General features: G+C 40.9%; 1 protein-coding gene across 1 annotated transcript in view; it reads left to right on the top strand.

Moving 5' to 3' along the window:
• Positions 1-25643, top strand: part of LOC140205806 (dihydropyrimidine dehydrogenase [NADP(+)]-like) — a 927724-nt gene that overhangs the window by 687484 nt on the left and 214597 nt on the right. The window contains exon 15 of the mRNA XM_072273510.1: positions 22327-22395. Coding sequence (XP_072129611.1) covers positions 22327-22395 — 69 coding nt within the window. The remainder of the gene's footprint in view (positions 1-22326; positions 22396-25643) is intronic.

Here is a 25643-nt window from a genome sequence, read left to right as displayed (position 1 = left end):
CGAATATTGAAAGGCGGAGATTACGTGGATGTGGAGAGGATGTTTCCTATAGTGGAGGAGTCTAGGACCAGAAGGCACAGCCTCAGACTGGAAGGACATCCCTTTAGAACAGAGATTAGGAGGAATTTCTTTAGCAAGGCGGTGGTGAATCTGGGGAATTCACTGTCATAGATGGCTATGGAAGCCAAGTCATTCGGTATGTTTAAAGCAGAGGTTAATGGCTACTTATTTAGTAAGGGTGTCAAAGGTTATGGGGAGAAAGCAGGAGAATTGAGCTGAGAGGGATAATAAATCAGCCATGATAGAATGGTGGAGCAGAATCTATGGGCTGCTCATTAGGAAGATGTGACATAGGATCGGAAGATATTGAATCCTTGTGGGTTGAATTAAGAAATTGCAAGGGTGAAAGGACTCTGATGGCAGTTATATACAAGCGTTCAAACAGTAGCTGGGATGTGGACTACCGTTTACAACAGGAAATAGAAAAGTCATGTCAAAAGGGCAATGTTATGATAGTCATGGGAGATATTAACAAGCAGGTAGATTTGAAAATTAGGTAGCTAATGGAGCTCAAGAGAGTGAATTTGTTGAATGCCTATGAGATGGCTTTTTCAAGCAGCTTGCTATTGAGCCTTCTAGGGGATCAGCTATACTGGACTGGGTGTTATGTAGTGAAACAGAGGTGATCAGGGAACTTAAGGTAAAGGAACACTTAGGAGGCAGTAAGCACAATATGATTGAGCTCAACCTGAAATCTGATAGGGAGAAAGTAAAGGCTTTCAGTGGAGTAGCAGTATTCCAGTGGAGTAAAGGAAATTACAGTGGTATGAGAGAGGAGTTGGCCAAAGTAAATTGGAAGGAGATGCTGGCAGGGATGACAGCAGAGCAGCGAAGGCTTGAGTTTCTGGAAAAAATAAGGAAGGTGCAGGATAGATGTACTGTATTCCAAAAACAAAGAAATACTCAAACGGCGAAGTAGTACAACTGTAGCTGACCAGGGAACTCAAAGCTAATGTAAAAGCAAAAGAAAGGGCATACAACAAAGCAAAAATTTATGGAAAGATAGAGAATTGGGAAGCTTTTAAAACCCTACAGAAAGCAACCAAAAGAATCATTAGGACAGGAAAGATGAAATATGAAAGCAAGCTAGCAAATAATATCAAAGTGGATAGAAAAAGCTTCTTCAAGTATGTAAAAAGTAAAAGAGAGATGAGAGTGGATATAAGGCTGCTAGAAAATGAGGCTGGAGAAATAATAACAGGATAAGCATATGTACCCTGGGGAAAAGTACACACTCAGGACAACAAAGACTTTTTCGGGTTTTAATTCCTTTATCGGTTTTCGATGTTTAAGTGCCAGAAGAGGGTTGCGAAACAAAACGAACGAATTTACAACCAGTTCTTGCCGTTACAATCTCAGTTTAACATCCGGTTCACACCCTTGTGTATGGACAGAATTGCGTATGCTGTATAAAAATACCAGAACTAATACGGTACAACTACGGTAGTGGCAATCCTGAAGGAACACAATACAAACAACATTAGAATCCCACCCACCCTGCATTTCAAACATAGCAGTGAAAAATGTAAGCAAATACATCTCATCTAAGATGTACATACGTGCTGAACTTCCGAACAGAGACTAAACATTCACGCTACACGGTTACATGCACAATCAGTCCCGATACAATAAAGTTGGACAAAAGGTACACTTTGGCACAACTTTTACAAATATTGCCTGGTAGTTAAATTACAGGAGGACTGACCTACTTGGATGGTCAGGAACTTTGCCCAAGCCACACGATCCAGCGTTGAGTCATTCACTCAATAAAATCTAAAGCATCCACGTGTAAAACATGTCAAATTATCAATATTCTCAATCCGCCAACAACCATAAGTGAATTCACATGGATATTGTCAATTAATGCTCACCTTTCCTCACCATGCCCAGCACACTCTGGGAAGAATCCACTTCCAACCCCTTACCACGTCTTCAGTAGAAAGCAAAATGGTCTCTCCACTATACCGCGCGTGCGTAATGACATCACCGTCTCCCTTAAAGGCACAGACAACTATTCTAGCATTTCCCGGATGGATACCTAAGTACACTTTTAACGATACTGAATAAGTTCCGATGGTCACCCGGTTACACATAAACTAAATGAGTGTTTTGCATCAGTCTTCCCTGTGGAAGACACTAATAGTGTGCCAGGTGTTGAAGGGTGTGAGGGAAGAGAAGTGAGTGCAGTTACTATTACAAGGGAGGAAGTGCTCAAAAAACTGAAAGGCCTAAAGGTGCATAAGTCTCCCAGAAAAGATTAACTGAAAGAGGTAGCAGTAGAGATTGTGGAAGCATTAGTAATGATTTTTCAAGAATCATTGGACTCTGACATGGTTCCTTAAGACTGAAATATTGCAAATGTCACTCCACTCTTTAAGAAAGGATGGAAGCAGCAGAAGGGAAATTCTAGACCAGTTAGCCTGACCTCAGTGGTTCAGAAGATGTTAGAGTCAACTGTTAAGGATCAGTTTATGGAGTACTTGGTGACACAGTACAAGATAGGACAAAGTCAGCATGGTTTCCTTAAGGGGAAATCTTGCCTGATGAACCTGTTGGATTTATTTGAGGAGATTAAAAGTGGAATAGATAAAGCCTCTTCCTTCAGTTAGTCCTGATGAAGGGTCTCGGCCCGAAACGTCGACTGTACCTCTTCTGAGAGATACTGCCTGGCCTGCTGCGTTCACCAGCAACTTTGATGTGTGTTGCTTAGATAAAGGGGGTGCAGTGGATGTTGTATATTTCAATTTTCAGAAGGTCTTGATAAAGTGCCGCACATGAGGCCAAGTTAAGAGCCTATGGTATTAAAGGAAAGTTACCAGCATGGTTAGCACATTGGCTGATTGGAAAGAGGCAGCGAGTGAGAATAAAAGGATCCTTTTCTGGTTGGCTGCCAGTGATCGGTGGTGTTCCACAGGGGTTGGTGTTGGGGCCATTAATTTTTACGCTGTACATCAACATTTTAGACATTGGGATAGATGGCTTTGTTGCCAGTTTTGCAGAGGACATGAAGATTGGTGCAGGGGCAGGTAGTTTTGAGGAAACAGGAAGGCTGCAGAAGGACTTAGACAAATTAGGCAAATGGGCAAGAAAGTGGCAAATGAAATACGATGTTGGAAAATGCATAGTCATGCATTTTGGTAGAAGAAATAAATGTGCAGACTATTTTCTAAAAGGGGAGAAAATCCAAAAATCTGATATGCAAAGGGACTTTGGAAGTCTTTGTGCAGAACACCGCCCTAAAGGTTAACTTTCAGGTTGAATCAGTGGTGGGGAAGGCAAATGCAATGTTAGTGTTCATTTCAAGAGGTCTAGAATACAAGAGCAGGGATGTGATGCTGAAGCTTTATAAGGCACTGGTGAGGCCTCAGCTTGAAAATTGAGAACATTTTTGGGCTCCTTACCTAAGAAAAGTTATGCTCACATTGGAAGGGGTTCAGTGGAGGGTCACGAAGATGATTCCAGGAATGAAAGGGTTATCATATGAGGAACATTTGATAGCGCTGGGCTTGTACTCATGGGAATTTTGTACTCATTGAAACCTTTCACATGTTGAAAGGCCTAGGCAAAGTAGATGTGGAAAGGATGTCTCCCATGTTGGAGGAGTCTTGGACAAGAGGGCACAGCCTCAGGATAGAAAGGTGTCCATTTAAAACAGAGATAAAGAGACATGGTATTTAACCAGAGGGTAGTGAATCTGTGGAATTTGTTACCACAGGCAGCTGTGGAGGCCTGGTCATTGAGTGTTTTTAAGGCAGAAATTGATAGGTTCTTGATTGGCCATAGCATCAGCAGTTATGGGGAGAAGTCCGGGAAGTTGGGCTGAGCAGGGGTAAGAGGATCAGCAATGATTGAATGGTGCAGCAGACTCAATAGGCCAAATGGCCTAATTCTGCTCCCATGTTTTAAGGTACGGTCTAATGGCTGAAATGTCCTAATTATGTTACTATCGTAAGGTTTATAAGTGCCCCAGCTGATTTGTTAGGATTCAAACTCGTGTTTCCAGATTAATATTTCATGTCTCTGGTAATGAGTCTAGTAATTTAAATACTATTTAATCTCAACTAGGAGTCTTCAACCTTTTTTATTGCATGGACCCCTACCATTAAACAAGAGGTCCATGGTTCCCACAGGTTGGGAATGCCTGATCTAAGCCATGACTGCAGATTCCAAGGCATGTGCTTCAAATGATATGGAACACACATTCCTCTTTTAACTAAATTAGTCTTACTTTACTTGAAAATTCAGAATAGGGGAAGAGATTCTTCTTAAATTTCAGAAATTTGGACCTTCAACTAATTTTTACTGAATGTATTTAAAGTAAAACCGAAAGCCAAAGCATTTACACGTTCTGAAATGTGTATTTTTCACTATGTACAGATAATGACAGAAGCAGTATACAATAGGTTCTTCCCAGCTCAATAATTTTCCCTCTCTTGGGCTTAGTCATGAATTTTTCAAAATGAGTTGTTAGCATTTTCCAAGATTTTTTTTTTGCAAAATAAGTTTTCAATCTGGATCATTGATGCGTTACCTCCACTTCTGAGGTTCCTAAAACTTCAAATATTTATGAAGTTCCCTTCCAACAATACACCGTTCCCTTGAGTTGTTTGCAACTGTTGGTGGTTGTCTTCTCTTCCATACAGAAATAAACCTTGACATTTAACAAACTGTCAAGAATTTCAGTAAGTATTTGGACAACCTTTGTTTATGCACAATGTCAGTGTACGTGGCAAACCTTTCCACAGTTGGCCACATCTGCAATAGTGGAAGGTTTAATTTGTGCATCTAGTAATTAATGCTGCAGGATTTGCTTATGGCTGTCAAAGATTAGTGCTTTCACACTTACATTCTTAAAACCCGTTAAAAACACACCAGTATAGCTTTGTTCTTCTGTTTTCTGAAAATCCTTCCTGCAAAGAAATAATTGATAGTGTCACATTATCCAATGGTATTGTGGAAAATAATGGTAGTATGTGTACTTTGTTAAATCTTCACAGCATCGCTTTCGAGGCAGAAATAACCTTCCCTCACCTCGAGTAATATATTGCTTTGAAACTGAAATTGGACCTCAAACTATACTTCTTTGACCTATGTCAATCACAGAGCCCAGTCTCTCAACCTATCTGTGTTATTTATATGAACTATGAAATCTAATAGGTTAATGTCAATTTCTTTTCACTCCCATCACATTTCCTTTATCATGAATCACTCGATTTTTCCATGGTTGTTTGAACAGAGGAATTTAATGATTTCTGCCTTGAGGACTATAGTGTTCCACTTGCTTTATGTTCATGCTATTCTAACAAAAAGTTTTCATTTGGAGGTAAGATTTGCAGAATTTCCAAGTGGGAGTCACACTATTCCTTCTACCACACCCCAGGGCACCGTGGTATTGTTGTGACTTTGCAGTGCAGGTGAGCCGGGTTCAATTGCCCTCTGCTGCCTGTAAGGAGTTTGTATGTTCTCCCCGTGACCACATGGGTTTCCTACGGCTGGTGTGGTTTCCTCCCACAGTCCAAAATCATACCAGTCATTGTAAATTGTTCCATAATTAGGATATGGTTAAATCAGTGGCTTCCAGGTGGCACGGCTCGAAGGACCAGAAGGGCCTATTCTGCACTGTACCTCAATTAAAAAATGAATATCTAAATAAATAGAAACTTGTCCCAGCATCTCTGAAGGAAGGCTAAAGAACAAAGAAACCTTGTCTTCTCTTTATGCAATGATCCAAAGTGACAAATATTGTGGTGAACTTCCTCCCCTTAGAGGTAAGTGAAAAAGGATCTAGTGCTTTCCTGGCATATACGATGAATAAGTTCTTCTCGGGCTTCCAGCTGGGTGGGAGCCCGGAAGGAGTTTATTTGTATATATGCCGGGAAAATAGTAGATCCTATTTCAAATAAACAGAAAGTTCCTGTGACCTGTGCTGTTAACTCCACTGGGTGAGGCAGTGGAATTAATTATCAGAGCTTCTCGTAAAATTGAAGCCACAATGAATTTGCTGTATTAACACTGTTGTGATCATCACTGCCAGCAATATTTAACCAGCACTTAGGTGAGCTAGCAGAGACATGACTTAGATCGATTTCTTATGACAACATTGTATCCTGAGTTTCAACAAGATCAATAAAGCACTGCCATAGTTAAGTGCTAAATGAACTTCACAGCAATATGTTTAGTATTCAAAGTTATGACTGTCAGACTGAAAAGTTAAAAAGCAACTTTCTGAAGTGGATAACTTTGATCAAACAGTAGACCACATCATCACAGTCTGCTATCAATACAAATTCAATGGAGATGAACTTCCTGTCCAAAAAGTGTAGTGTGTTGCTTATGAACATTGAATTCAATTTATGAGTATTGCCCTAAACAAACTTTGACAAGCTTGTATAGGTGCACAGTGGGAAGTATCCTTACTGGTATGGAAACACCAATGTCCAAAAATGGAAAAGCCAACAAACAGTGGCAGATATAGCCTAGTCTATCACAGAAAAAGCCCTCCCCACCATTGAGTTCATCTACAAGGAGCACTGCCAAAAGAAAGCAGCATCCATCATCAAGAACCCCCACCATCCAGACCAGGCTGTCTTCTTGGTTGGGAGACTGCTTTGCTGAGCATGTTCCGCCAGAACAACTGGGACCTATCTCCCAATGACCACCCATTTTAATTCCACTTCCCATTCCCATTCCTATATGTCCGTTCATGGCCTCATCCACTGTAGTGATGAGGCCATACTTAGGTTGGAGGAACAACACCTTATATTCCTCTTGGGTAGCCTCCAACCTGATGGCATGAACATTGGTTTCTCAAACTTCCAGTGATGCCCCACAACCCTCCCCCTTCCTTCTCCATTTCCCATCCCATTTTCCCTCTCTCACCTCATCTCACCAATCAACTTCCCAGCGCTTTACTTCATCTCTCCCCCTCCAGGTTTCCCCTATCGCCTGTTGGTTCTCTCTCCCCTCTCCCCCACCTTTTAAATCTATTCCCCAGCTTTTTTTTTCTCCAGTCCTGCCGAAGGGTTTCAGCCCGAAATGTCAACTGTACTTTTTTCCATAGATGCTGCCTGGCCTGCTGAGTCCCTGCAGCATTTTGTGTGTGTTGCTAGGATTTCCAGCATCTGCAGATTTTCTCTTGTTCATGCTCTCTCCTTGTAATCGCCATCGGGAATGAGGTACAGGAGCCATAGGTCCCACACCACTTGGTTGAGGAACAGTTATTACCCTTCAACCATCAGACTCCTGAACCAGCGTGGGTAACTTCACTCACCTCAGCTCTGAACTGATCACACCGAACACAATGTATGGATGCACTTTCAAGGACTTTACAACTCATGTTCTCAGCATTATTTATTTACTTGTTACTGACTAAGTTAGTCCTGACGAAGGGTCTCAGCCCGAAACGTCGACTGTACCTTTTCCTAGAGATGCTGCCTGGCCTGCTGCGTTCACCAGCAACTTTGATGTGCGTTGCTTGAATTTCCAGCATCTGCAAAATTCCTCGTGTTTACGTTATTTATTTGTTTGTTTGTTTGTTTTGTCTTTGTTTTTGCACATTGATTGCTTGTCAGTTTTTGTTTCTGTGTAGTTTTTCATGGATTGTATTGTATTTCTTTGTTTAGCTGTGAAAGCCTGCAAGAAAGTGAATCTCGGAGTAGTATATAGTGACGTATAGGTACTTTGATAATAAATTTATTTCATTTATTAATGAGACACAGCACAGAATAGGTGCTTCCAGCCCTTTGAGCCATGCTGCCCAGCAACCTCCTGATTTAATCCTACTGTAATCACAGGACAATTTACAATGACCAATTAACCAACCAACCGGTATGTCTTTGAACTATGAACTTTGAATTTTGCTCGGGCTGACTGTCTAATTCAATTTCTCCTGAACTGGAATTCCCAGCACCTACTAAACAGTTCTCTGGAATAATCCACAAACTGAAGATGCAGCAGTAAGTCAGTCATCAGTGAGTTTCAGGTGAGGGAGCCTGAAAAACTGCACCATTCTTATTTCAGATGCACTCCAATACTATCTAAAGGGTGAGGAGGAGATGGTTTTCCCGTAAACCCTTTATTTTACCCCTAATCTACAAAGAATTATTTGCAGTGCTTGGGAAGTGAACAAGTGAGTTGCATCACTAAAACAAAATTGTTCTGACACATTTGCAGCTTTGTCTGGTATACTTACTTTTGGATTGCATAGTTAATTTACAGGAACTGGGGGGAAATTTCAGACCAGTGTTATTTTATAATATAGAACATAGAACAGTACAGCCCAGTACAGGCATTTCAGCCCACAATGTTGTACCAACCTTTTAGCCTGCTGTAAGATCAATCTAACCATTCCCTCCTGTGTAGCCCTCCACATTTCTTTTTCCCATGTGCCGATCTAAAGGTCATACCACTAAAGTACCCCGCACTGCTCTAGCACCTTTGAGTCTTTGTGTTAAAAAACTACCTCAGACATCCCCCCCTATACTTTCCTCCAATCACCTTAAAATTATGCCCTCTCATATTAGCCATTTCCACCCCGGGAAAAGTATCTCTGGCTGCTCACTGCATTGATACCTGTGATCACCTTGTATACTTCTATTAATTCACCACTCATCCTCTTTCACTCCAAAGCAAAAAGCCCCAGTTCACTCAATCTATCCTCATAAGATATGCTCTCCAATCTAGGCAGTATCCTGGTAAATCTTCTTTGCTCCCTCTCTAAAGCCTCCACATCCTTCCTATAATAAAGTGACCAGAACTGAACACAATATTCCAAGTGTGGTCTAACCAGAATTTTATTGAGCTGCTCTTGAGCTTGATCCCCTGACTAAGGAAGGCCAACACACCATTTTCATTTTTAACCACCCTACCAACTTGCATGACAACACTGGATGTGGACGCCAAGATTCCTCAGATCCTCAACAATGCTAAGAATCAAGCCATTAACCCTGTATCTTGCCTTCACATTTGACCTTCCAAAGTCACTTCACACTTCTATCCCCTATTAAGAAGACTTTAAAATGCTCTGCTTCTTTCCCAACAAAAGAATCAACCAGTTCACCTTCACAGCCACCCTCCTCCATCTGGCAGGACTGGTCCTCGCCCTCAAAAGTTTCTCCTTTGGCTCCTCCCACTTTCTCCATACTTAAGGTGTAGGCATAGCTATGCCATCCTTTTTGTTGGCTACATAGAATAGTCTGTATTCCCAGCCTTCCTTGGTAATGCTCTCCAAACCTTCATTCGCTACATTGTTGACGGCATTGGTGCTGCTTCATGCATCCATGCTGACATTGTCAATTTCATCAACCTTCCCTTTAACTTTCACCCTGCCCTTAAATTCGCTCAGTCCATTTCTGACAACTCCCACCCCTTTCTCAATCTCTCTGCCTCCATCTCTGGAGACAAACTGTCTATCAACATCTTTTATAAACCTGCCAATTCTCATGCTATCTTGACTATACCTCCTCCCACACTTTCTCCTGTAAAAATGACATTCCCTTTCTTAGTCCCTTAGTTCCCACCACATCTGTTGACAGGATGAGGCCTTACTTTCTTGGACTTCAGAGATGTCCTCCTCCTTCAAAAAACGGGGTTTCACTTCCTCCACCATTGATCTGCCTTCATCCACATCTCCTCCGCTTCCCAGATATGAAGGTGGTGCGCAAGTAGAACAGGTCAAAAGCTTTAAGTTCCTCTGGGTCAATATCACAAATAACCTGACTTGGTCCAACCAAGCAGAGTCCACTGCCAAGAAGGCCCACCAGTGCCTTTACTTCCTGAGAAAACTAAAGAAATTTGGCCAGTCCCCTAAAACCCTCACTAATTTTTATAGATGCACCGTAGAAAGCATTCTTCTAGGGTGCTTCACAACCTGGTATGGAAGTTGTCCTGTCGAAGACTGGAAGAAGCTGCAGAAGATCGTGAACACGGCGCAGCACATCACACAAACCACTCTTCCGTCCTTGGACTCACTTTACATCGCACGCTGTCGGAGCAGTGCTGCCAGGATAATCGAGGACACGATCCATCCAACAAACACACTTTTCGTCCCTCTTCCCTCTGGGAGAAGTCTCAGGAGCTTGAAGACTCGTACAGCCAGATTTGGGAACAGCTTCTTTCCAACTGTGATAAGACTGCTGAAGGGATCCTGACCCGGATCTGGACCGTAACCTCCAAATATCCGGACCTGCATCTCGGTTTTTTTTGCACTACCTTACTTTCCATTTTTCTATTTTCTATTTATGATTTATAATTTAAATTGTTAATATTTACTATTGATTTGTACTCCAGGGAGCGGGAAGCACAGAATCAAATATCGCTATGATGATTGTATGTTCTAGTATTAATTGTTTGGTGACAATAAAGTATGAAGTATATATCTGCACTCTCCACATCTTCCCACTTCCATCACAGGGATAGAGTTCCTTTTGTCATCACCTACCCCACCACATGAACCTTTGCATCCAACACATTCTTCTCTGCAATTTTCGCCATCTACAAAGGGATCCTACCACCAAATACATCTTTACCTATCTCCTCTTTCCACTCTCCGCTTTCTGCAGGGATTACTTCTTCCTTGACTCCTTTGTCCATTCATCCCTCCCCACTAATCTCCCTCCTGGCACTTAATCCTGCAAGCAACCAAAGTGCTACACCTACCCATTCACCTTCATTCAGGGCCCCAAACAGTCCTTCCAGGTGAGACAACACTTCACTTGTGAATCCGTTGGGATTGTATCTGGTGTTCCTGATGCAACCTCCTCGTTGTAAATTGGGGGACCACCTTGTGAAACACCTCTACTCCATTAACCAAAAGCATAATTTCCCTCCTCTTCTATGTGAGATATGGCCTGTTCCTCACAAAGCCATGCTGACTATCCCTAATCAGACTATGTTTCTCCAAATGCTCCTAACCCACCCATCTACTTCCTCGTAGATGATAAACCTTGATCATCTGTATCTGCATCTGCATTCATACGTTAACCTAATATTATGACTATTTGAACTTGCTCCTCTACCACTTTTGCTTCTTGTGAACTCAAAAACATTAATCCATCATATACATAGAAAGATAGAAAATCTACAGCCCAATACAGGCCCTTCAGCCCACAATGCTGTGCTCAACATGTACTTACTTTGCAGTTAAGATGTTTTTTCTGCCAAAATTTCTATACATATTTCAGGCATTACTGATTTTTGTTCCAAAATCTTTTTTTTGATAAAGTTGACTCAAAAATTTCTTCATTTATTTGGCAAAATAAAAACCCGAGACTGGGTAAAATACATTTACAGAAAGCTAAGAGAGATGGAGGCTTAACATTACCTAACTTTAGATTCTATTATTGGGCAATTAATATTCGATATATGAAATTTTGGTTACTTGACCAGGATATACTATCCATTCCTAAATGGGTAGCATTGGAATTACAATCTGTTCAGGGTTATATTTTAGGCTCTATTTTAGGTTCCTCTCTTCCTTTTGATTTGAAACGCCTCAAACAGGTATCTAACCCGATAGCTAAATATACCTTACGTATTTGGTTTCAATTCAGGAAATTTTTTGACCTTAACCAATTTGGGCTAGCGATTCCTATTTTAGGTAACATATTTTTTCCTCCCTCTTTTACGGATAATGCTTTTCAAATTTGGAAGACTAAGGGTACTTCACGGTTTTTGGATTTATTTTTAGATGGTTCCCTTATGTCTTTTGAACAATTATCTAATAAATATAATTTATCAAGAATACATTTTTTTAGATATCTACAAGTTAGAAATTTCCCAAGTACTATACTTTCTTCTTTTCCAATGCTTCCTCCTACATACATTTTAGATACTATAATTAACCTTAATCCATGTCAGAAAGGTGCATCGGCTATGATTTATAATATTATTATGAAACTTAGGAAAGCTCCATTTGATAAGATTAAGGTAGATTGGGAACAGGAATTGGGGTCTATCATTTCCGTGGATGACTGGGGGCAGATTTTACATTTAGTCAATACTTCCTCTATCTGTGCTAAACATTCCCTAATTCAATTTAAAGTTGTTCATAGAGTACATATGTCCAAAGATAAATTAGCTCGCTTTTATTCTCATATTAATCCTTTTTGTGATTGATGTCCGGGGCAGATAGCCTCTTTAACTCATATGTTTTGGTCTTGTCCTACTCTGGAAACTTATTGGAGAGACATTTTTAATATTATCTCAAAGGTATTGAATATAGATATCTCTCCTCATCCTATTACTGCTATCTTTGGACTACCTAAAATTTCCGGTAATCTTTCTCCTTCAGCCCGTAGAATGATTGCATTTCTTACTTTAATGGCGAAAAGATGTATCTTACGACATTGGAAAGAGCTTAATGCTCCATCTACCTTTTTTTGGTTTTCTCAGACGATATTATGCTTGAATTTGGAGAAAATTAGAAGCAATCTTTATGATTCCTCACTTAAATTTGAACAGACCTGGAGATCTTATATTCAATATTTTCATTTAATGTAATTTTTTTTTCTTCTTCTCTTTTTTGCTCCATATTTATATACCCTTCTTGTATTTTTTTACTGTTTTTAATGAGGTCGGGTTTGAGGACGTGATTTTAAGTTCTTTAACTCTATTTGGTTCCAAGTTAGCCCATTGCTTTGCTTTGCTTTTAGTTAGTTGCACGGTGGGTTTTTTTTGGTTTTTTTTTTCCTTTTCTCTATTGATATATATAAAATTAGTATATTACTATGTTACCTTAGTATGTTACGTTTAAATTACATTGTTTGTATCACTTTTTTTTTCTGTATTAATATCTCCTGTAATTTTATTATATTCTAACAGTGTATTAGTGCTTATATGGCTTCCCTTTTTGTATACTTATTCAATTAAAAAATTTAAAAAGAAAGGAACATGTACTTACTTTGGAAATTACCTAGTGCCACCCATAGCCCTTTATTTTTCTAAGCTCCATGTACCTATCCAGGAATCTCTTAAAAGACCCTATCGTATCTGCCTCCACCACTGCCGCCAGCAGCCCATTCCATACACTCACCACTCTCTGCGTAAAAAAAACTTACCCCTAACATCTCCTCTGTACCTACTTCCAAAGACTTTAAAACTGTGCCCTCTTGTGTTAGCCATTTCAGCCCTGGGAAAAAGCCTCTGATTATCCACACGATCAATCCCTCTCATCATCTTATACACCTCTATCAAGTCACCCTCATCCTCCGTCGCTCCAAGGAGGAAAGGCCAAGTTCACTCAACCTATTCTCATAAGGCATGCTCCCCAATCCTAGTAATATCTTTGTAAATCTCCTCTGCACCCTTTCTATGGTTTCCACATCCTTCCTGTAGTGAGGTGACCAGAATTGAGCACAGTACTCCAAGTGGGGCCTGACCAGGGTCCTATATAGCTGTAACATTACCTCTCGATCCTTAAACTCAATCCCACAGTTGATGAAAGCCAATGCACCTTATGACTTCTTAACCACAGAGTCAACCTGCGTAGCAGCTTTGAGTGTCCGATGGACTTGGACCCCCAAGATCCCTTTGAACCTCCACACTGCCAAGAGTCTTACCATTAACACTATATTCTGCCATCATGTTTGACCCACCAAAATGAAACATCTCACACTTTTTCTTGGTTGAACTCCATCTGCCACTTCTGAGCCCAGTTTTGCATTCTATCAATATCCCGCTGTAACATCTGACAGCTCTCCACATTATCCACAACACCCCCAACCTTTGTATCATCAGCAAATTTACTAACCCATCCCTCCACTTCCTCATCCAGATCATTTATAAAAATCATGAAGAGTAGGGGTCCCAGAACAAATCCCTGAGGCACACCGCTGGTGACTGACCTCCATGCAGAATATGACCCGTCTACAGCCACTCTTTGCCTTCCGTGGGCAAGCCAGTTCTGGATCCACAAAGCAATGTCCCCTTGGATCCCATGTCTCCTTACTTTCTCAATAAGCCTTGCATGGGGTACCTTATCAAATGCCTTGCTGAAATCTGTATACACTGCATCTACTGCTCTACCTTCATCAATGTGTTTAGTCACATCCTCAAAAAATTCAATCAGGTTTGTAAAGCATGACCTGCCTTTGACATGCTGACTATTCCTAATCATATTATGCCTCTCCAAATGTTCATAAATCCTGCCTCTCAGGATCTTTTCCATAAACTTACCAACCACTGAAGTAAGACTCACTGGTCTATAATTTCCTGGGCTGTCTCTACTTCCTTTCTTGAATAAGGGAACAACATCCGCAACCCTCCAATCCTCCAGAATCTCTCCCATCCCCATTGATGATGCAATGATCAATATATAGTTCCCATTCATGATCGCTGCTTGCAATTTAGGAAAAGTCTAACTAGATTTTGGGAAATTGCTGAGAATAGACTTGTTAAATTTACCATGTCAACTTCAAATACAGTAATCATTTTAGAATACAGGACATTTTGGCTCTGGTATGGTGACTTATAGTTCAATATGAAGTGAATATAGTGTGTAATTTAGTGCAATACCCAAACTCCCCATAAAAGTGTGAACTTATTGGCACATTGATTTGAAGAGAATGAATGTAATTAATTTTTGGTCACTGGGATCTGTCACCATTAAAAAAACAATTGAAGTCAGAAGCGCAAACAACAATTGAAGTCAGAAGGGTAGTTTAGCATATTTTTCACAGTAGGATAGGAATTCTTTGTGACTTCTGGTTCCATGGAAGTATCACAACAATTACACCTCTGAATTGAAGAGCTTGGTGCTATTGACCAAAGACTAATTTCCACATTAATCATTGTGCTGTGCTATTGTAATATATGGGAAATATATCCTAAGGGTACATTTACCATAACAATGCTTTGCAGAGTCTCTGAGTTTTTCTGGAATGAAGAACTGAAGGCAAAATAATGGCTTTAAACTGGTGGTGGTGGTGGCATCCGTTAGTCTCGCGAGACCATGGATCTGCGACTGGAAAGTCTTGCTTCAGTTTGTGTTAGAGCAGCGTCTGTTGTGACTGTAGAGTCCCACACGGGAGTGACAGTCTCGGCTGCAGCGACTGCACTTGAAGGCACTGTCCTCCAGTGTTGTCTTGGTGCTGTTTTTCCGACAAGTGTGCTTTTCTTCAGCAGCAAGCCTCAGCTTCTCTTCTCTTTTTAGACCACTGCGTAGTTCTAGCCTCCAGTGAGAGCGATCGCTTGTGATGTCCTCCCACCTCTCGACGTTCATTTTCAGTGACTTCATGTCTCTCTTGCAAACGTCTTTGAAACGAAGATGGGACCACCCTTTTGCTCTCTTGCCGGAGGCCAGTTCCCCGTACAGCGGGTCTTACGGCATCCTCCTGTCTGACATGCAGTGTACGTGGCCCAGCCAGCAGAGACGGCGTCGTTGGAGCAGGGTGAAGAGGCTGGGTATCTGGGCGCGGGCCAGGACCTCATTGTTGGTAACTCGGTCAGTCCACATGATGTCCAGGATGTGTCTGAGGCTGCGAAGGTGGAAGGCGTTGAGACGACTCTCTTGTCTGTAGTAGAGGCTCCAGGTCTCGCTGCCGTAAAGCATTGTGCTGAGGACGCAGGCCCTGTAGTCTGCAACTTTGGTGTGCATCGTCAGCTTTCTGTTCTCCCAGACTCTGTTTGTCAGCTTGGCAAATGTTGAGGCTGCTCGTCCGATCCGTCTGTTGATCTCAGGGTCTAGGGCAAGACTGTCCATGATGGTGGAGCCAAGGTATGTAAACTCGTGGACTACCTCCAGCTCGTAGTTGTAGATGGTGATGGCAGGGGGGTGCTGATCGCCTTGGCCCAACATGTTGGTCTTCTTCAGGCTGATGGTCAAGCTGAGGTCGTGGAAGGCTCTTGAGAAGCTGTCCCTGAGACATTGTAGTTGCTCTTCAGAGTGTGTTGCCAGTGCCGCGTCGTCTGCAAACAACATGTCCCTGATGAGTACTTCGCGAACCTTGGTTTTCGCCCTCAGCCGGAACAGGCTGAACAGCCTCCTGTCCGATCTGGTGTGGAGGTAGACGCAATTAGTTGATGTTCCAAAGGCGTGTTTCAGCATGACTGCGAAGAAGATGGGGTGGGGGCAAGCACACAGCCCTGCTTCACACCACTGCGGACATTGAAGACCTCCGAAGAAGAGCTGTCGAACTGAACGACGCCCTTCATGTCTGTGTGGAATGACTGAACTATCCTGAGGAGCCTCGGGGGACAACCAATCCTGGCGAGGATTTTGAACAGGCCATCTCTGCTCACAAGGTCGAAGCCCTTCGTAAGGTCAATGAAAGCGACGTAGAGTGGTTGTCTTTGCTCTCTGCATTTCTCTTATAGCTGTCGAAGGGAGAAGATCATGTCGACTGTGGAGCGTTCTGACATGAAACCACACCGAGACTCGGGATATACCCTTTCAGCTATTTTCTGCAGCCTGTTCAGGACCACGCGGGCGAAGACCTTCCCAACGATGCTCAGCAAGGAGATTCCCCTGTAGTTGTTACAGTCGCTTCTGTCCCCTTTGTTCTTATACAGGGTGACAGTGTTGTAGTCTCTCATGTCTTGCAGCACTGCTCCCTCTATCCAGCACTGGCACAGTAGTTCGTGCAGGTGGTTTAGCAGGACGCCCTTTGCGCATTTGATGGCGTCTAGTGGAATGCCGTCCAATCCTGGTGCCTTCCCAGTGGGCAGGCTGTCGATGGCTTTACTCAGCTCTTCGGTAGTCGGCAATGCATCAAGTTCCTCCATGACAGGCAGGCATTCCACGGCGTCCAGCGCGCTGTCCGAGATGCTGTTTTCTCAGGAGAAGAGTTCAGAGTAGTGTTCCACCCATCTCTCCATCTGCTCGCCTTTGTCATTGATGGTCTCACCTGTTATGGTTTTCAATGGTGCTGTCTTGCTCTGGGTTGGCCCGATGGCTTTTTTGATCCCCTCATACACTCCACGGATGTTGCTTGTGTCAAATGATGACTGAATGCTTTCGCATAGTTGTAGCCAGTAGTCATTAAACAACTTTAAGCTAAGTTATAATAATGGCTCAATGATCTAACCTCTGTATCACTGATATGTTCCTTCAAGTTCTGCTTCGGGCTGGAGTACCTATGTTCCAGCTTGGCACAGTGCCAAGAGAATGCTGCCTTCTCAGTTATATTGAGTTCAGGAAGGGATATTGAACCAAGATTGCTGCTGCCCTTACCGATGGACATCAAGGAAACATCCATCCACATTTGATAGATTGGGAGTTAAGATGTTATGTTGAAGTCGTATAGGACATTGGTGAGGGAAAATTTGCAATATTGTGTGCAGTTCTGATACCTACCTACAGAAATGATATCAAAAAAACTGAAAGAGTACAGTGAAATTTTACAAGGATTTTGTCAGGATTTGAGGACATGAGTTATCGGGAAAGGTTGAAGAGATTAGGATTTCATTCCCTGGAACATATGAGAGTATATGTTGACAGGGTAAATGCAAATAGGCTTTTTCCATTGACATTGGGTAAGACTAAAACTAGAGGTTGTAGGTTAAGGGTGAAAGGTGAAATATTTAACAGGAAGCAGGAAAATTCTTCACTCACTGGGTGGAGTGTGGAATGAGCTGCCAATGGAAGTGGTAGATACAGAATCGATTATAACGTTTAAGAGAAGTTTGGTGAGTATGTGGATGGGAGGGGTATGGAGGACAATGGTCCAGGTGCGCGACAATTGGACTAAAGAGTGGTAGTCTGGCATGGACTGGATGGGCTGAAGGGCCTGTTTCTGTGCCGTACTGCTCTAATGACTCTACTTTCAACCAGCATCTCTTAAAAAAATGCTCTGCTGGCTATGGGAGCACTTTGTGCACAAATTATTCACTGCATTACTTGTATTCCAATGGTGACCACCTTTAAGAAATGCTTCATTGGACTTGGGAATGCCTGGAGGAGATGTAAATTTGATCTTTAGCACATCAAACATGCAGTTAACAAATACGTAAAGATCTACAAAAGCATCAACAAGATAGTTTTGCACTTGAGCTTGCTTTTTCATTGTATTCTAAATTCTAAATAAGAGATAGAATCAGAAATCTTTACAAATGAATGCCGCTGAGGTAAGTAATAGGGATAGTGATTTAATGTTTTATATTTAGCCACACTGTAGACTGTAATGTTTGTTTATGTTTGTTAAGGATAGAATATATAGACCAAGATAGGTGCTTAACCAAATTGGATTTCAAAAGAGGGGGCATTTAGTTTCACTCTGTTTAACTTGTACCTTCCACACTGCAGCCTGATGGAAGGAAAGATATAGGGCCAATGCACCACTGGGAATAAGAAAATACCTTGGGGAAGTCTAATTGTTGTGGTCACTACAATATTCTAACTCTGCCACGGAGGGTCCCCAGTCCAGCTGCGAAAGGATGAGGGTTGGGCATACTGGCAACCCCATCCCGTAAAAATCCAATGCTCCATAAACCTCATCCCTGGGAGAGGAAGTATCCTTGAAGATTGGCTACATGTTGGGACAATTTGGGGCCCAGGTCAGATTATTCTGGTAAATAGCTGTCAGTGGCCTATGCCCTATTAGGGGTGATGGGCTTAAGAAGAAAAAGTGTTGCATGAAGGCAGTCCATTATCTACACTAGGTGTTTGCCGATTTGGTTCATTTACAGTCAATCAAGAGAGCACAGCAGCACACACAAGATGATTTCCTTTATCGATAACTATTAGGAACGAATACACAGTTTTATAGTACTGTAGTTGGTCTAATGTGTTCTGTATTTTATTTAAATACATAACTTGTTCCTCAGTTAAATGGTAGTTTGTCTTTTTTTATACATTTTGTCCCAATGTGTCCCAATTAGTCGGTATCCACTGCACTTTGTGTATTAAAGATCAATAATAAGAATGTCCATTTCTAACCTCTGCCAAACATAACCAATCCCAGAGCACTGCAGTTATACTTTATACTTTATTGTCGCCAAACAATTGATACTAGAACGTACAATCATCACGGCGATATTTGATTCTGCTCTATCATCAGTAACATCAGTAGCATTCACATTGTGTGTATAGTTTTGAACACCGCACCTTTTTCATGATATGTTAGTACTAAGAGGAGTAAAACTGAACTAGAATGAGATCCGGTCGTCTAAAATTTAAATTACCAGATGACGTTACAGACACCATAGTCTCGTCCCCTATAATTTAGAAGTTAATGTTTCATGATAATTAAGGGAAGGTTGAGGGAAGTTAAAGGGCAGATATGAAGAAATTACACCATTTGGTTACTAATGTAGGATTTGGTGGCATCGTCTAAAATTTAAGATGTTCAGGACTGAAATAAGGAAACTAGCAAAAGGTAGCAATTTGTTTCTCTATGTGACAATTCTTAACTTTAAATCTGAGATTGGTAGTTTTTGTCCCCGAAAGGAATTGGAGATATGGGATAAAAGTTAGGCATATGGAATTAGACTGCAGAGTAGATAGGATCATTTTGAGTTATGAAACTTACTCTGGGGACTGAGTGTCCATTCCTAATATTTCTAGGTTACCAACTATACAGGAAGAACTGCAAGTTTATTTGTTGAGCTTATCTTTAGATGGACTGACACAGGAGATACTGTTTAATCTGTGGATAATGCATTACTGGCCCAGCACAACCTTACAATGATAATTAAGTTCCTGTGTGTCGAATAGAGCCCCGCTTGCACTTGCACATAACCTTTGAGTTAGGCTGCTATGCTCACCCAGACATAGCCCTCTGGGTAGGAGGGAGCAGCCATTCTACCATCAGGATAGGGATGTGGTCATCTTCCGATTCAGAACTATCACCCAATTTCCTTAGATAGTTTGGCAGAAGACAGTTGTTTTGTGGAGTAATTCTTAGAACATCAGGGAATAGTAAATCACGTGTAGCTGAAAATTGCATTTAAGAGCAGAAAAAAACAACTTATGCGCACTCCTAGTTCACCCTAATAAACTGCTTAAGCCCAAAAAGCTCCTTGAACTTTCCTCCCTGATTTGTTCATGCCTTGGGTCACCAGTGGAAAGATCTCCATAGGTCTATCCCTAGATTTGTCTGGGGAGAACCAGACACCATCTACAAATAAAACAGTTCTAGTTCTCAGGCCATGGTCTTTCTACATGTCACCTTTTAATGCTAGGTGACCAACTCTGTGGATATTCATCCAACAGAACTACTCTAGAAGATCTATGGCTGGTGTACCCATGGCAACTACTTTGCATACCCTCTTCTTTTCTGTTCCAGTAAAAAAATCTGAAATAAAACCTCAGGCAAATGTCATTATCAGATAAAGTACTGAAGTAAATTAGCATTTCTATAAATTGTAATTGTATGATAATGAAGAGAACTTTTCTTTTCACACAATAGTAAATAATAGATCAGCCAGGATTGCACACTTAATAATTTAACTGTGTATACCAGAAGTTTTAAAGATAGCATCTATCTTAGTGTCAAAAATATATATACTGCTTTTAATTAGTTATGCGCTACTTTCTCCATGAAGAGATCCTGTAAAGTAATTATGGTCCTTTAACCGTAAGTGGCAATAATATCAATTTCATAAACCTGTTTAACTGTCAGCCGTATATTATTGAAGTGAATATCTTACTTCTTCAAAGCAGTATTTAATTTGTGTGCTTTTAAATACAATACCAACCCAAACAAGATACAAAAATGAAGTCACATAAGGCAACACAAAGGGAAGGTAAACAAAGGTTTAGTCAAAGAAATAAATATTTAAAGGAAGACAAGTAATGTGGTTCTCCCTTCTACCAACTCTTTTTCATTCCTGACTTATTAGCTAGTTTCAGATGAAGGTTGATATACATGAAATATTAATTCTATTTCTCTCTCCACACTTGATGCTTGATCTGATGAGTATTTCTTATTTTTTATTTCACATATTCAATATTCAAGATTTTGTTTTGTAACTTGCATGAATAAGGGCAGATGAGGTTCATCAGCTGTGGTTGGCAGCTCACCTAGGAGAATGAAAACTCTGATCTCAAACCCCGGCTGCCTTACGCTATACCACTCATGGAGAAGGCTTCAGGAGTAAACTTTGTAGGAAAAGTCTGGAGCAGTCCCTAAGATAGTTGACCTATGTTTAGTTCAACACTGACTGGCAACTCCTGCGATGCTGCTGCTGCCAAACTGTATCGTTCTCTAAGTTCCTTTGGGTTCATCAGATACATGGAGAGGGGGAGCATACTACATGGGCAACAGGTTGCTCTCCATATTGTACTGCCCGGGCTTAGATTTCTAGACAGCTAAAGTGCAACATCCATAGTTGACTCTGACCAACTGATGCCTCACAAATAAGGACACTGGAGAAGAATTTCCAGTGCTCAGGATCTTCGCAGCAAAAGATACCGCAATTCATAGTGGAGAAATCAAATTCAGTGATGCCAGGTTTGGAGACACATGAACATTTTGAAAGGTTAAAGGAATGGAAGATATTGAAAGGATTTCAAAATAAGAAGGAATTTAAATCTGAGGTGCTGCTTCACTGGAAGACTATGTAGGTAACAACCATATCGTAGTGCTGGGTAAATGAGGTTCAATACACTTTGGGGCATAGGCAGCAGCTTTGGTGACCGTAGGTTTTTGTAGTGTAGACTGATCAAATTTCGAAGTAAGGAAGGACATAGATGACACTTTCACCTGCAGGTGAGTTAATGAGGGGGAAGTAGCCAAACCTGCAGGAGGAGGAAATAGTCTTATTGATGACACAAAAATGAGGTCCAGAGTTCAACTCATGGACAAAGGTGGCATGAGCTTTATGATTCATTTTCTAAGAGCTGCAAGGGAAAGTGGTGATAACAGCAGTGGGCACCAAAGATGATCATTTCCCTTTTCCCAGTTTTAGAAAAGCATGATCTTATAAGTGAAGAATTAGCCTGTTAGCCGCAGCAAGAAGAAATACGATAAGATCTGTAGCTTTGATTTGTAAAAGATCTTGTATTATAGAAACGTTTTGCATTAGTGGCAAGAGATGTGTTTGTACATAATATAATTTTGTTCATACATGTGCCCTGGGCAATAATAGATCAAATTTCAGACTGTATGTCAGCACAATGCATAATTTTGTTTTTAATGTGACCACAGTAATGTTATTTGTGAGATATTATTTTGCATTAAAACATATTTAATATTGTTTCATACTGAAATATTCATCTATTCATTAAAAGCATCCTGTAAAGATCTAATAGATATGTAATAATTCTGTTATAAAGTAAGCTTTTTCTTGAATATTATTCTTAAAACTGCTGTGTCATTTATCTCCTAACAGATCATCATTGCCAGCCTTATGTGCACTTACAACAAGGATGACTGGACAGAGCTTGCAAAAATGGCAGAGGTAGATTATTTGTCTTTGTGACACTTGAACTGATTTTAAATGTTAAGTTTTGCCTTGTGTTTTGTTAAGGGGCATTATATTAAGTGTAGGTAGAATGTCAACAAATTCAAAGTTTAGCTTGTAAGATGCATTTTCATTTTAAGATAATGCTTCATCGAGTAAAGAGAGTTTTGATTTAAACCATTGCTGACGGATAGGATGGGACAGGCAATTAATTCAGTTTCAGGACGTGGATAGTATTGGCAAGAATGGCATTACTCACCACAGTTGACTTTAAGTGTGGCAGGTCTTTTTCTTGAAGGGCACAGAACCTGTATAGCATTTTTTACAATAACTTGGAAAAAGTGAGCTGGTTGTTAAAACAATTTTAGAGGACACTTAATCGAGTCAGCCACACTGGTGTGTGACTACGTTTACAAATACTGTATTGGTATTAGGTAAAGAAATTTGGCTTCATTTCCTTAACAATATTTTAAATTGCAACAAATTTTATTTCCTCTTTTACAGTGAAATGAATTTAAATTATCTAACTTTGTATTGATAATGGATTAGCAATTCAACTGTTTTTTAAATTTTGTTCTTGGGTGTGTCTGAGATGAATAAAATTGAAGAGTTAAGGAAGACGTCATACATAGACCAGACAAGGTTTTGATGGCAGATTTATAAATATTCTCCTGCATAGAACCAGTACAGCCTCAACCAGCTGAATGACTTCATTCTGCCCTGGAGTCATTTCCTGATTTCCTTCCCTAAAAGACATTAATAGACCATTGAGGTTTTATGACAAGTTGATAAAACGTGGTCACTGGTATTGAAACCAGCCCTTAAGGCCAGATTGATTTAATTAACTGAATTGAAATTCCCATCAAGGGATTTGAACTCATGCCTTTGGATAACTAGAGGATAGAGAGGTTAGTTATATGATGTCATGATAACATTTCACTGAATATCTGCTAAACAAAAGAAGTTATCATTGACTTCGGGAAGGAGGCAGTTTGCATGCTCCTGTCTACATTAATGGTGCTGAGATTTGTAGGGTTCAACTTCCTAAGAGTTAACATCACCAACAGCCTAACTTAGTCCAACCACATAGGTCCCATAGACATGAAAGCCACCAACAGCCTAACTTAATCCAACCACATAGGTCCCACAGACATGAAAGCTCACCAATGCTTCGACTTCCTCAGGAGGCTGAAGAAATTTGGCATGTCCCTGTTGACCATTACCAATTTTTATAGATACACTATCCTATCTGGATACATCATGGTGTGGTAGGGCAGTTGCTCTGCCCATGAAACTGCAGATAGGCCAGCATAATCGAAGAGTCCACACATCCCTGTCATTCTCTCTTCTCTCCTCTCCCATTAGGCAGAAGCCTGAAATTATATAACACTCAGCTCAAGGACAGCTTCTAGCGTAATGTTATAAAACTATTTGTAACAAGCCTTCAGGCCTGTGTGGGAGCCGAAGAGCATTGGGCTCTGAGGTTTTTAATGCACCTGAATTGGTTAATTGTTGTTTAGCGAGAGTCTTTAATCGTTTAGATTTGCTTGTGTTTTTCTCGCTCTTTGTAATATGGACACCTGAAGCTTTCTGTTTAGACTTGTTAAGTTTATTTAGTTAGGCTCAAGGATTCCCTGTTACTTGTAAAGTACTAATTGCAGGGTCCTAGTTTTGAGAATGTTACGTCTCACGGTGTCACTCAGCCAAGCCACCACTGTTCTATTAGAATTCTTATGAATAAACTCTGCTCACTTTCATTGGAGTTTCTCCATTAGAGCTTGTCTGTCCTCTGCACCTGAGATCTGGCATCGTAATAGAAAGAGTCCACTAATAATAGACCTCTGGAAAGTCGAACAGCAACGTTTTGACATTGGTTGGCTTTAGGTGAGAATGTCATTCTATTCTCAAGTCCACGTTCTGAGTTTACATTCAGAGAGTCCGTAGTCTACATTCTGAGTTTCTAAAGCCCACATCTGAGTCAATGTTCTGACTGTCTCTAGGCTACATTCTGAGTTTTTCAAATCCATGTTCTGAGTCCACGTTCTGAACTTTTCTTGTCTACGTACTAAGCTTCTCAATTCCACATTCCAAGCTTCTCTAGTCTATGTTCAAAGCTGTTGCCAAGTCTCAAGGCTTTCTCCTGTTCGAAGACTTCCAGTCCTTAAGGTTATCAAGGTTCTCAAGGTTGTCCAGATTTCCCATAGCCCTCCATGTTTCTCAGAACTGTTTAGGGTGTCTGAGGTTTGTTCGTGGGTTACACTGGTTGCCGTTGCGACATTGGACTCTGTCTGTCCTCAACATCCGGGTTCCCACATCATCAGCACCCACCACGACACTAGTATGATAAAATAGACTATTGGCTATTGTTGTGTTCTTGCACTTTTTTGATTACCTGGACTGCACTTTCTCGTAGCTGTTACACTTTATTCTACATTTTGTTCTTGTTTTAGCTTGTACTACCTCAATATACTGTGTAATGATTTTATCTGTATGCCAGACAAGCACTTCACTGTACATCAGTACCTGTGACAATAATAAACCAATTCCAATGACCCAGTTCCAATTCCTATCTGTTCAGTTATGCTGGATTACTGGTGCAGTGAAATCATTTATGTGAATATTCAGACAATTTTATACCAACATCAAAGGGGACCCTATATGATCCAACCAGATCTGGCTGGGCATGCGTAATAAACTTGTAAACCTGTATTGTTTGGAATTAGGGCAGTGATTATGGGGAAATTTACTAGGAGAAATGATACCACCCCATCTCCCCAAATCTCTGCTGCTTCAGGATGAGAGTAGGAGTTTTAATTAATACAAATGTAGAGAAAGGCACGTTGCTATGCAGGTATGTGGCAGCTAAAATAGAAGAGTGAGAGGTTTACTTGGGGTAGAAGCTTCTTCTATGGGACATTGCAGAAGGAAATAGGGTGTATATGGGTGTGGCAAAGAATATAAGAGAGATTGTTTTTTCTCTGACTGAGATGAGATTAGTGAGATCATATGTCTGGATTGAGGAGAACGTTTTTGGAATGCAGAATGCAGAACAGAGAATAGTGCAGCACAGTAAAGGTCCTCTGGCCCATGATGTGTCAACCTCTTAAGCTACTCCAAGAGCAATTTAACCCTTCCCTCCTACATGTCTCATGACCCTCCATTTTTCTTTCATCCATGTGCCTATCCAAGAGTCTCTTAAATTACACAAACACGAGGAAATCTGCAGATGCTGGAAATTCAAGCAA

This window comes from Mobula birostris, chromosome 12 (assembly GCF_030028105.1).
Source record: "Mobula birostris isolate sMobBir1 chromosome 12, sMobBir1.hap1, whole genome shotgun sequence".
NCBI classification, from domain to species: domain Eukaryota; kingdom Metazoa; phylum Chordata; class Chondrichthyes; order Myliobatiformes; family Myliobatidae; genus Mobula; species Mobula birostris.
This window is presented reverse-complemented; position numbering and strand designations above follow the sequence as displayed.